Source organism: Oncorhynchus kisutch, linkage group LG20 (assembly GCF_002021735.2).
Source record: "Oncorhynchus kisutch isolate 150728-3 linkage group LG20, Okis_V2, whole genome shotgun sequence".
NCBI classification, from domain to species: Eukaryota; Metazoa; Chordata; class Actinopteri; order Salmoniformes; family Salmonidae; genus Oncorhynchus; species Oncorhynchus kisutch.
The window spans coordinates 45561438-45574851 of record NC_034193.2 but is presented as its reverse complement, the minus strand read 5'-3'; the positions used below and the strand labels follow the sequence as shown (position 1 = coordinate 45574851).

Here is a 13414-nt window from a genome sequence, read left to right as displayed (position 1 = left end):
GTGTGTGTGTGTGTGTGTGTGTGTGTGTAATGGTCCACAGTGGGGTTAGGGTACACGCTCCTCTGCTTCAGAGCAGGCTACAGTAAGGGAACCCCCACTGTTTCACTCTTACTGTTCTCCTCAATGACCAATCACAGGCCATTTCCTCTGCTTCCCCCTCTGGCCGTCTCCAACATTACCCAAGCCCTACGCAGCCCTCCCTAACCCGCCCTGGGTCCAGCCTCCCTGCCAAGGCCTGGGTTTAATCCACTTTCTCCCTGCCTCACCATACCTCAGGGGGGCTTTGTACTGGTCCTGTACAGGGATAAGACTCGCCTCGCGCTTTACACTTCAGGAAGGTTTACTGGAGGGTCCCGGTGTGGCGGAGAGCATTAGGAGTGCAGTGTCTCGCTGTGCCTCGGGTCTATGCTGGATAACATGCAGACACACTCCAACCCCCATAGAGAACCACAGGGTGCTTGGATACAGCAATGTTTCCATACAAAAGGGCTGAAATGACAGTGGAACAGGGCTTCACAATAGGTTGAGTTATTTACAGTTTGGTCTTTCAGGGTTTCACCCTGTGTTGTTGTGCAAACACAAACAAAGAGCGCCTTCCAGTGGTGACACCAGGGAAGGACAGGGTGACAGAGGGCACCAATAGGGTTCGCCACCAGGTCAACAGCCAGTTCAACCAATGCCCATGCTAATATTACTATTAAAGACACCAGGAAGGCTAATGCTAGCAGAAAAGGACACCAGGGCCCTATTTGATAACCCTGTGATCTACCATGCATGGTGTAAAATCTGCAGTGCAGTGCAGGATATGTCTCATTTAGAGCCATTTAGAGAGCCATGACATTCACGCTCAGGGATAGTCAGCCTGTGTGTATATGAGGTTAAGCTAATGAACCCTGGTTTAACGACTGCTGTTCCATTTGAAGGTGATCTATGCTGCTTTTGAGAGCTGTCGGTGCTCTCTCTCCTTGATCCTCTCCGTAATAAATCATACTATCACAGAGCCGCTCCCCCAAAAACCCATCTCCTCACAGCCCATCCCTGCCTCTTAATCACGTCCCAAATCAAATCCCCTGACATCTATAATGGACGTGGAGCTGGATCTGCTCCCGGGCGACGTTTGTCTTGACAGCACTTCCCTTGGAGGATACAAGCCTCTGATGGGCGTCTGGTTAGGTTAGAGGTCCAGTCTCCTGGCCACTGGGGCCGGCTGAGTAGGTAGTTGCCGATGGGGAAGCCAACCTCACTTTATTTTTTATTTGAAAAAAAGAAGAAAAAAAAAGAGAATAGAACAGAACCCTGCCCTTGAGACTTTGTCAGTTCTGGTGTTTTCAGTGTCCCGTAATGCCGCTTGGACAGTGGAGCTCACAGCATCTCATGGCGCTAGTCTGTGGAGCTAGTAGCACTGACTGGAGACGCACATGGACCAGTGGAGACAGAGGACTAAGAGCTAGAGGATTCAGCTACAGACAGTAGGCTACCCGGCGTCAGTAATATGAGCCAGTTTCCTACAGCAGGAAAATAATCCTGCAGCAATGGGAAATGTAAATTAGTATGTGGATTATAATGACTGGATATTTTTGTATCGTAAGGGAGGGACCATCAAGTCTGACATTACAAAGTGGAAATTAGAAACGTTAGAAACCTTTTTAAAACTCAAAGACGCTACACTTCTTAAATGTCCTACGCTGCAGGAAACTTCACTTGCAACAGGGTGATTCAATTAAGATCCTACATCTGTAGTGGGAGATACACTAGCACTTTTCCCTCTCTCCTGTCATACTGAATGGCCAGAGAGAGAGAGATGTCTAGGCAAAGCTTTTGCAAGAAGGAAAAGGGATTCCATGGGAAATGTCCGACTCGGTCAAACTGAATTATTTTGTCCCCGGGTGCCATAGTAACTGTTGCTGGGATCATGGCGTGTGGGTCTAGAGAAGAGCAGGGTCACAGCAGGTCAGGATAGCAGGAATGGAGCAGACGATACGGACCGGGTTGCTCTCCTGTGCCAAGAGGACATGGATGGGGTTTTAATTGAAGCCTGTGATACAGACACGAACCCCGGTGATAGAGATAAGAATAACAGCACTGTCACGTGTATCCCTTTGAGCAGGAAATTCTAATGCTAGAATTGAGTCAAACACAAAGACATAACAAAAATAGTCTCTCTCCCCCCTCCCCAGCTGTCCAGGTGCACATTCTGAAGGCGGACAAGGCGGGCGAGTGGTGGAAGTTCACCGTCAACATCATCTCTGTCTACAAGCAGGGCGAGAGCCGCATCCGCCGCGGCGACCAGTTCCTGTGGGTCAGGGCCAAGGATGTGGCGTGCAAGTGTCCAAAGATCAAGACCGGGAAGAAGTACCTGCTCCTGGGTAACAATGAGGATTCTCCAGGGCAGTCTGGAGTGGTGGCCGATAAGGGCTCCCTGGTCATCCAGTGGAGAGACACATGGGCCCGTCGGCTGAGGAAGTTCCAGCAACGTGAGAAGAAAGGCAAGTGCAAGAAGGCATAGGCGGAAAGGACGGCCGACGCCTGGAGCGAGGGAATGGAACGCGGGACAGGAGAACGGACGAGTGGGTGTTGAAAAAGGGCGAGAGGAGAGCGAGGGAGACCGAGGAAGGAGAGAAAGGGACTGTGCGTTGTCGCTACTTTTTCGAGTAGAAGCATGAAGAGAATATTATTGAGCAGATTTTTTTTCTAGTGGACTTTTGTGAAGGAGCTCACGCTGCAGGTGTCATTGCTTCGTTGTTTTTTCCTTCGAGATTTGTCTCTGTGGATTTGCCAAGTTTGCACCTATTACCAGTATATATAAAGTTATGTGTTTTCATTTTTTTTTCATATTGATATTTTAAAGCCCTATTTTATGAGTATTTTGTGCTGGTTGGAAGACACCACCAATCAAGCCACTGCATTATCACAAGCTCTGTTTCCTGTCGTTTTTAGGGTTAGCGAATAATATCACTGACAAACCAGCCTGCATCGTCAAACGTCCTCACTTCAACTTTGTTGTTGTTGAAATTGTGTGTCCTATTGGCAGTGCAGCAAAAAGTGCCATAAAATAACATTGGTTCTTCTGCGCCTTGGAAATGCACGTTTCATGTATTATCAAATAAGTTGCCTTTCACTTCACCCGGTCGTATGTAACCTAAAACGCACAGTAACTAGCTACGTTCTTTATTATATTACGGGTGTGATATATTGGACATTTGATTGGATGTTGGCCCCTAGATGAAGACAGTGAAATGGCAAGAAAGAAAATTCATGTCCATTCTTAAAGGTGTACAATATATTTGACTCCAGCTTTGTTAACTACGCTTAATCAAGGATATTATTTTAAATCTACACATTTTTCTTTGTCCGGTTTCAGTATTCAGAAATGAATGCACGTTCATTGTGAATTGTGGTGATTAACACACTCTTGTACAGTTTCAAACTGCATGTCAACCTGTCTCCAAAAAGGATGGTTATTATGTCAAATACATGGCGTCCATATTAGGACAGCGTCAGATGAGTTGATGTCTTAATATGGACACTGTATCCTTACTCTCTTTTTGACTGGTGCTGCTGCCTAATTTCATGGTTAGTGTTTTTAATAATCATTTTGCTAGATTCCCAAGAAGGCAAAATGTCTGGGATTTCAAAGACTCCTGCTATTAGAACAATAACAACCAGATTTCAATTTAGGATCACTTGCTTTAATATTTTATTAACGTTTGGTTCAATTATACTGAACAAACATAAGTGCAACATGCAAAAATGAACGATTTCGAGTTACAAGTTACAATTCAATATAAGGAAATGAGTCAATTGAAATAAATGATTTAGACCCTAATCTATGGATTTCACATGACTGGGCAGAGGCCCACCCACTGGGGAGCCAGGCCCAGCCAATCAGAATGACTTTTCCCTCACAAAATTGCTTTATTACAGACAGAAATCCTCCTCAGTTTCATCAGCTGTACGGGTGGCTGATCTCAGACGATGCCGCATGTGAAAAAGCTGGATGTGGCAGAGAGATATGGTAGAGAAATTAACATTAAATTCTCTGGCAACAGCTCTGGTGGACATTCCTGCAGTCAGCATGCCAATTGCATGCTCCCTCAAAACTTGACATCTGTGGCATTGTGTTGTGTGACAAAACTGCACATTTTAGAGTGGCCTTTTATTGTTGCCAGCACGAGGTGCACCTGTGTAATGATCATGCTGTTTAATCAGCTTCTTGATATGCCACACCGGTCAGGTGGATGGATTATCTTGGCAAAGAAGAAATGCTCACTAACAGGGAGGTAAACAAGTGTGCACAAAATTGGAGAGAGATAAGCTTTTTGTGCATATAGAACATTTCTGGGATCTTTTATTTCAGCTCATAAAACACTTTACATGTTGCGATTATATTTGTGTTCAGTATATATTTAATGATCAAGTGATTTAGGAGCCAGTCCTTCTAAGAGACAGAAAGCAGTGTGGTTCTTCCCCGTGTTGCCCAGATTTAGAATAGAGATGTTTTTAAACATTTTATATTGAAGGTGTACATTTCTGAAATATGAATTGACATTACTATTATTATACAGTACACGTGCTTTATACAAAAGGAAGCATTTTCAATGATGTGAATAAAAAAAGGTTTCAAATAGACTAGCTACAACACAAATCTGATTGTTTTCAGAGAACGTTAACCAAGCAGTGAGATATTGAATTGAAAGTGTTACATATTTATATGACCTCTCCCTAGGAACAATATTTCCTAATACTGTAGGCTATTCACCAATTGGCACAGAATTTTTCTGTGTAGTATTAAATTCACCCTATTTTGGATGCAATTATTATTATTTTTAATCACAATGTGTAAAGCATTTGTAATTGAAACAAGCCTCTTCCCCAAGGTACTAAACAAAGGCCTTGGCAGCCAACAATTAAACATCTGAATAGGTAGTATTTTTATGTGAAAATTCTCAATAATATAACTATTATTAACTTCAATTTATTGATTGTAGATTTTAGCAAAGAGAATGGACAGACCCCTAAGAACAGCATGTATTTTCTTTGTTGTATTGAGGCAACAGAAATGGAAGAGTGCTTAGTGTTAGTTTAGTCCTTGACTGACAGTGAACTGTTCCAAACATTATTACACAAGCATTATTAGTCAGCTCTCTAAACTCTTGCTTCACCCCCCCCCCACACACACACACTTAACTGTCCATAGACCTCACCCTTGTGCATAAGATATACATGTTACATGCTGACTGTCACTCTAGAGTTCTTGAAAATTCTGTCTTGAGTGTGGTACGGCATCCATATTAGCAAGTTGTCCGATTTCAGGCAAAACTGTCAGTGGTCTTCCTAACATGGAATTCCTAATACGGATGCCGTAGCGGCAGCTATTCAACAGCTGCAGACATTATTCAATGTCTCTTACAAGGCTGTCAAATTAATTCAGTTCAGAGCGATTCGAAGAGGGCGAAACGAGGACTAGGACGAAAAATCATGTAATTCAATCACCCCAAATGAATTAAAACAACATATTTCTTTTATTTCAAACCAATTAGATGTACATTGAGGGTCTGATTGCCAGCATCTGTGTTCCATACGGTTTCTCTCTGTGTACAGATCAGTCATACATACACATGCTTTGTGCTGGTGTATTGAAATATACAGATGACATATTACACATATTTATACATACATTTACATGTTACTTCCTTTTATCGTTATATCCATACTCGTGACATTAAATGTAAATGTATTTCTGTTTGGCACATAATATATAATCAAACCTCAATCGTTTTTCCCCCCATTTATGTCTCTGTATCCCCATGATGTAAATACATTTTAGATCAGTTTTCCAAGCAATGGATTGACAATGACCTCCTCTTTGATGAAATATGACTACCACAGACCTGTCAAAACATTGCTTTTGTTCATACTTTTTAAATTGTAAATGTTGTTTAGCTGTGTTGGCCATTGCGAAACCTTTTTTGCGATGTTTGTTTTACGATGTGTACTAATATATGGTTATTATATATGGATATATTTAATGACACGAGACATTGTGGATTTTATTCTGTCTTTTTTCCTTTACATTTTTTTTGTTACTTGTTTGTTGTTGTTTAGATGGTTGTGATTTTAAGAAGGAAACAATAACTACTGAACACCAAGCTGGTAGAACTAAATCCAGAATTCAGTTGAAATAAACTCTGTTAAGTCGCCACTGATGTGACTCTTTCTTTTTCTCTTATGCCTCTCTTTCTCTATCGTCTTAAAATCATTCAATGTCTGCTTTAGATCTCTGAAGCCGGAGTCCTGGGCGTAACATACACACTTCTATCATTAGCTCCACGTGTGACGTAGGGCAGTACAGTAGAGGGCGAAGCATGCTGGGTACAGCTCTATCAACAGCTCCACGTGTGATGTAGGGCAGTACAGTAGAGGGCGAAGCATGCTGGGTGTAGATCCAAGCTATACTGTTCACACGGACGCAAGCAAGCAAGCATCTCCCATCCTTTTGCAGCATCTGCAAGGCTTTTAAATTGACACGGTGGAATAATGCAGAGTATGCTATAGATACAGTACATTATCCTTACTAGATTACCAATATTATATAACACTATACTCTTTACACCAAGGAGTCCATGGATCGTGCTGTTAACTGTAAATGTTGTTTATTAGAAATGACAAGGTTGCATTGAGCTAAACTGATTCGCATCATGTTAAAAAGTGACACAGTCATACATGTTATTTGTTTTGGCTGGCATTATCCTACAAACATGATCAAATCCCAAGACAAATGATACCATTAGAACCGCTAGTGGGTAAATATAATAATTATTATAATAATAGATGTGTGTGAGTGAATTGCTAAGCTAGCAGAATTAGCGCCCCGGAACCCAGGACCTCTCAGCCCACAGACAGAATTAGGGTCAGTGCTACCCTTTACCAGACCAACACCCACGTAAGAAAAGAAAACACTGTTGCTGGTTCCTCATAAGCCAGGGCTCAACTCTCCAAGTGTTGAGGTACAGTAGAGAACTACAATACACTCAGTTTTCATATAAGGGGAAAGGAGAGGGGAAATATAGAGGGAGGGAGAAGAGAGGGGGGTGGAACAGTCTGTGTGTCATTATTAGTGTGTGTGTGTGTGTGTGTTTAACAGGGCACAGGGGTGGTGTGTCGGAGGTATGTATCAAGCGTCTCAGTGTAGGAGTGCTGGTCTAGAATCAGGTCTGCCTTGTCTATGTCCTTTTCATTCATTGGGATATAAAAGGCAAACCTGGTCCTAAATCAGCACGCTTGATACATACCTGCATAAGTGCCTCTGCACCTCGTCTCCCCTGTAGGCTCTCCACGCAGTCTCAGTGGTCATCCCACGGACGGTGCGATGTCCAAAACGCTCCCCTCAGCCTCTTCCTTATGTGGGCCACACAGCAACCACCACTATAGCAATGAGCAGGAGCACGATCACCACCAGCATCCCTGAAACAAGAATAGAAACACAAACGGAAGGATAAGTCGGGGGGGGCAACTCGACAGAAATTCAAACAATCAACAACAAAAAATGACACTGTACAAAGTAATAATAATACTAATACAGAGTAGTTACAGTCACATAGACAGGTACAGTACATAAGTTACATAGACAGGTACAGTACATAACAGTCACATAGACAGGTACAGTACATAACAGTTACATAGACAGGTACAGTACATAACAGTTACATAGACAGGTACAGTACATAAGTTACATAGACAGGTACAGTACATAACAGTCACATAGACAGGTACAGTACATAACAGTTACATAGACAGGTACAGTACATAACAGTTACATAGACAGGTACAGTACATAACAGTCACATAGACAGGTACAGTACATAACAGTTACATAGACAGGTACAGTACATAACAGTTACATAGACAGGTACAGTACATAACAGTTACATAGACAGGTACAGTACATAACAGTCACATAGACAGGTACAGTACATAACAGTTACATAGACAGGTACAGTACATAACAGTTACATAGACAGGTACAGTACATAACAGTTACATAGACAGGTACAGTACATAACAGTTACATAGACAGGTACAGTACATAACAGTTACATAGACAGGTACAGTACATAACAGTTACATAGACAGGTACAGTACATAACAGTTACATAGACAGGTACAGTACATAACAGTTACATAGACAGGTACAGTACATAACAGTTACATAGACAGGTACAGTACATAACAGTTACATAGACAGGTACAGTACATAACAGTTACATAGACAGGTACAGTACATAACAGTCACATAGACAGGTACAGTACATAACAGTCACATAGACAGGTACAGTACATAACAGTCACATAGACAGGTACAGTACATAACAGTTACATAGACAGGTACAGTACATAACAGTTACATAGACAGGTACAGTACATAACAGTTACATAGACAGGTACAGTACATAACAGTTACATAGACAGGTACAGTACATAACAGTTACATAGACAGGTACAGTACATAACAGTCACATAGACAGGTACAGTACATAACAGTTACATAGACAGGGAATTCTACACATTGCCTAAATTCTTCTGATCAGGCTAAGCTGGACAGCTACAGACCAAACGAATAGGTGGTGGAAAAGCAACCAATCAGTAAACTTGAAAAAGGTATGCCTAGGCCTTTTTCTAGTTAGCTCAGACCTTTGGCCCCAGCCAATTTTCTAAATCCCGGCTGCGCCCCAGTGATTAGGCTACTACCCTCATATTACCTGCACATTTTCACCAAGATGACATAATACACGTTTACATGCAATCTAGAATTGTGACAGGTTTATTGGCACAGATCATACTGCATTCGGCATGTGTTTCGGATCGGACTTCACTGGAGAGCGAGGGTAATCAATGTTTTTCCACCAAAGCTGTGGAGACAGAGGAGCCCCGAAAGATTATACTGTAGCTACCTCACACTTAAATCAAAAGCTTTCTACCCCACAGGACCTCAAAATGATCCAGACACGAGGCTTTCCACAGATCACGTTTGAATTCTAATCAAGGCCAAGACATTATAGAAAAAGCATTAAAAAGTTAAAGACCGACATTTATTATCAAAACCGTAAAATGGATAGTTATTCTGTGTTTGCATATTGGCTTGTTTTATATGGGTTTGAATATTTGATGGCTAGCCGACAACCAGCGTTCAATGGGTTTTCCAGTTGTCTCGGCTAGTCCCGTTGTCATCTAACCTACAGCTGTTTCAAATCCTGAAACCTTTCTAAGGTGTTGGTAAGAATAAAAGGACTGGTGGATGGCTGGTGTCAAGTGTCAGGCCTCTCAACCGTGGTGAGCTTTCAGCTCGGGGGATGTCTCTCCCAACTCCATGCCACACATTACAGTTGATATGGAAAACTAGCTCCAAGGACACATTTAAGCCACATTTTCCTCTCGCTCTCTGGTGTTACTCCTTGAACGGCATCACCATCGGGGGGGGTGAAGATTTCAAACAACTGAATCCTGGAGAATCTGATGGCTTGATGGCTGTCGACAGTCTCTGGCTGACTCAAGTTGTCCGTGGTCGTTTCGCATGCGAGGTGGTATTTCCCCTCCCGGACTTTTCACTTTTGGTTTACATTTCTTTCATACTTTGGCTTTCTCGTCGTGCATTCTACTCTGCAGCGTAATTGCAGTCTGGTCCACAGGGAGAGATAGGGGGAAGATGAACCCAAGCTGAACTAATTGCCTGGGTCGTAGTCAGAGTAGAACTCCTAATCTAGGATCAGCCCCCCCCGTCCTCCCGCCCGTCCCCCATCCCCCCGTGGAATCTGGTTCATTTTGTTCTAAAAGGCAAACCTGATCCTAGATCAGGTGTTCTTATGAGACATAGGACTTGGCTAGGAAGCTTGGATGTGGCAGCAGCGAGTCCAAAGGTCTGGATGCCTCGTTAGCTTGGTTGGTTGCGACACTTTCTCCTACTTTTAGGATTTCTTCATTGATTACAGTAAACTCTCTGAAATCTCTCTGAGTTGAGTGAAGGAGATGCTGGCACAACTTAGTGGCACCATACTCTACATGCAACCAATTAGTCCTATTTCCCCCTGTGTATGATTTTTATTTCAAACTTTCAATCAAACCGCTCTGTCTGAAGCCTAGCACGCTAGTTACCGACCTCTCAGAATGATCATTGGTCGAGACAGGACCTCCCCACTTGATAACTTACACATGTGAGCAGAGCCGCAACAATGTAAATGTCAAGTGGGAACATTCTTCCCAACAGCCCTCATGATGGCCTTTTAAACACCTCACACTTAGAGAAATATACACACACACACACACACACACTTAACTACGCTTCAGTGTGAAGGATATTAAACCAGGATAGTAGACTGTCATCTTTACATTCAGCTCGACTTGACGGAGGGCAGATAAACATTCTGAAGTCAAATTACGTTAGAAGTTCATGTACATCGTTGGATAATAAAGTCATCATCTTCTTCGATATGTTTGTTCCCTACCACCCAGTCACCTCAGGCCCCAGACACCCTACCAACACTCCCTCCCCTTCTCTTTGGGACTGTCCCCATCTCGCTAAGTAACCAAATAAAGTTACTCCTGACCCAGTCTCGACGAAAGTAATGACAACAATCACATTTGCAGGCCAAATAGATGGCGGTCATTGAAGCCAGTGCAGTGCAGTCAAAGTGACCCCCCAAGATTTTTAGAGACGAGCAGAGTAAGAAGGATTGGGGTACACACTGACATATCAGTGAGACAAATCTTAATTGGTGGAGAAAAGGGAGGCGGGTGGAGGTTGTACTTCTGTCTCTTCGCACACGCACACACACACCTCCCCTGCTCTTGCCCTTTGCCTGTCTTCCAGCAACTCCATTGCAATATGAATATATCGCTTCAGAACACATTGATAAACATCATATTGAAGTAATATACACTCAAATGAAAAGCTTTCGCAGAGGAATAACACATTTCATAGGGGCTGATCAAATCTGTCGGATGTTTATGGAGTTTGAAAAAGAAGCAGTAAAGCGACTGCTGTTTCAGATCTTTTGTTTTACAGCCATCCAATGTTCCACTCTTGCCAGCCAAAAACAAGTGGTAAAGGTGAGGTAAGCATTTGTAAACGTGACAAACCATGACACGTCGGGACCTGTTACTCCTCTAGGTCATGGGTTCAACACCGCCACACGTGCAACAACCTTGGATTTTTGTTGTTTTAGTTTTAGTACAACCCTAGATTTGAACGGTTTGTTTCAGTATTTTGGGGGGAAATGAATGCTAGGGAGACTGGTAAACATGATCATATCGGCATTGGTAAAATTACATCAAAGTAATCCAAATTGGCCCTCAAAAGTATTCAAGGTTTACAGGCTTGATGGGATTCAGTGAAATGAAGTTACATGCACCCTTTACCTACCCTCAAAGACAACCCCTCGAAAGCCCTAACATTTCAGGTCTATTTGAGATGTAAGCCACCTGCGGGATTCGAGTCTGTGAGTCTGTATGTGGGTGTGGGGTTTCCCTCCTGCCTCCGCAGGCCCATGGGATTAGTCCTTTGGAGAGAGGTCTGCCCCCACATTGCCTGATGAGTCACTTAAGCCCTGGGAAACTCACACCACCCTCCTAGGGCCCTTTGGCGCTAAGTAGTAATCTGCCTTTCTAATGCCACCTACACCCCTCAAAACCTGTTCACTACCCATTTCCGATAGGGAAGTGACATTGAAAAGTAGGCTTTACTTTATTGCATCGTTTTACTGGGCAGCCTCAACTTTCTCATTTCGCTCAACGCTGTTTAAAAAGGCTAACCCCAAGTTAGCTTTAAAAGCTTGGAACTTCTTTTCTTGTCACCCATATATATCCTGGTGAAATCCACGACCGTGTTGTGGTCTGATTGTGGCTCTTCCCCAGTAAACCTCAGCACCGTGAGACTGATGGCTGGAGGACTTGTAATGTGCTCGTGTCTCGACTCTCTATATTGTCTCAACAAGACCCAGGATGTTTCACAAGCCTGCCCTGAAATCCAGTCATGCACCCGTTGCTGCAGGACGGATCCATGGCGGTATGTTATGCTATGTGGGTCCTTCCAACCTTCAGTGGAGAGATGACCCCTAACCACGTTCAGCCCGTGCTCGTCCAGCCTTCTGCTTGCCAACTAAACACAAAGGTAGGATGGATTTTCCACAGCGTCCTCAGTCACTCATCTCTCTCTCCTTGTTTTTATCTCTGGCAGAAGGTCTAAGAGGTTGATTAAAGATTGACACAACTGCAAACAAAACCCTCTGGGTTCCATCAGTACACATATGAGAAGATGTGATTTTGCTGCAGGTAACGCATCTAAATGCTGCAACTCCTAACAGCTCAAATCCTAACAGCAGCAGCATCTTATGTTAAATCCTCAAGTTAAAACACACATCTTAAGTCAGGATTCTGCCCCCCAGTGTGGGATGTTTCTTCTCTTATGAGAGAAAGTATGTCAAGTATGCCCGTCTCCTTGTCAAAGCCAGTCTTTCCCACCCATAGGAAAACTGAAGGAAGACATAACACTCAAGCCTGGGCTTTGGACGAGCTGGGTTCCAAAAACAAATAAAGCCCAGGCTCAGGAATCATCAACACGCACCCAAGAACAAGAGGAGAAACACTCCAAAAGATGTGTGGCGTGTACTAGTTTCAATTATTTCTTTGCACGAGACCAAGACAAGTGTCAAACAAACCAGGAGAAGAGAGGATGGAAAAAGGAGGAATAGAGCGGGGACCCCCCCCCACTACACAGAATTGTTAAGCATTGGCACTCTAGAGAAGAGAAGGGATAGGGAGAGAAGGAGACAACAATGAGAGAGAGAACACAGACAGATATAAAAGACAGAGATAGAGACAGAGAGAGAGAGAGGAGACTCCTGGGTTAACACAATGTGACCAGTGACTCTAGTTCTGAGATCCTCAAACAAACCTTCTCTGGGTGTCATGGTGACTGGGCAGAAATGACATCAACTGTTATATTAGCTGATCCTTCATCGCATCCCCAGATCTTACTGTTGTATCCCCGCGCCACTGTTCGCCTGTTAGTGGGGGCTCCTGGTGCAACAATGCGACCATCTCCAAGGTGACGCAGACTGGCGTTTACAAGGCAAACCTAGCTTGACTACGCCAACAAGCTTTGTTGCACATTCTCGTTCTCACTGTACGGTAGCTAGCCTAGCTACCTCCCCTTTCTGGCATATCTTTTTCCCAGCAGAGAGAAAGAAGCAGGGTGGCCATTGAGAGAGGGAAGCCGGGCTTTGTAAGGGCTAGACCAAAGAGCCGAGTTAAAGGGGGGGGGGGGGGGGGGGGGGGGGGGTAATGGTGAGGGAGGGCCCCATTGACACAGCATCACAGCTCCTCTTTAGCTCTGTAAACCACTGATCTCCATCAAAGACTG

The 13414-nt window shown here is 43.5% G+C and overlaps 2 protein-coding genes across 4 annotated transcripts in view; one reads left to right on the top strand and one right to left on the bottom strand.

Annotated features, from left to right (window-relative positions):
* ntn1a (netrin 1a) overlaps positions 1–6202 on the top strand; it is a 90731-nt gene extending 84529 nt beyond the window's left edge. For both annotated transcript variants that reach the window (XM_020454640.2, XM_031798859.1), the window contains one exon: positions 2178–6202. In XM_020454640.2, coding sequence (XP_020310229.1) covers positions 2178–2506 — 329 coding nt within the window. In that variant the 3' untranslated portion in view covers positions 2507–6202. The remainder of the gene's footprint in view (positions 1–2177) is intronic.
* Positions 5500–13414, bottom strand: part of stx8 (syntaxin 8) — a 45768-nt gene continuing 37853 nt past the window's right edge. For both annotated transcript variants that reach the window (XM_020454251.2, XM_031798860.1), the window contains exon 8: positions 5500–7464. In XM_020454251.2, coding sequence (XP_020309840.1) covers positions 7400–7464 — 65 coding nt within the window. In that variant the 3' untranslated portion in view covers positions 5500–7399. The remainder of the gene's footprint in view (positions 7465–13414) is intronic.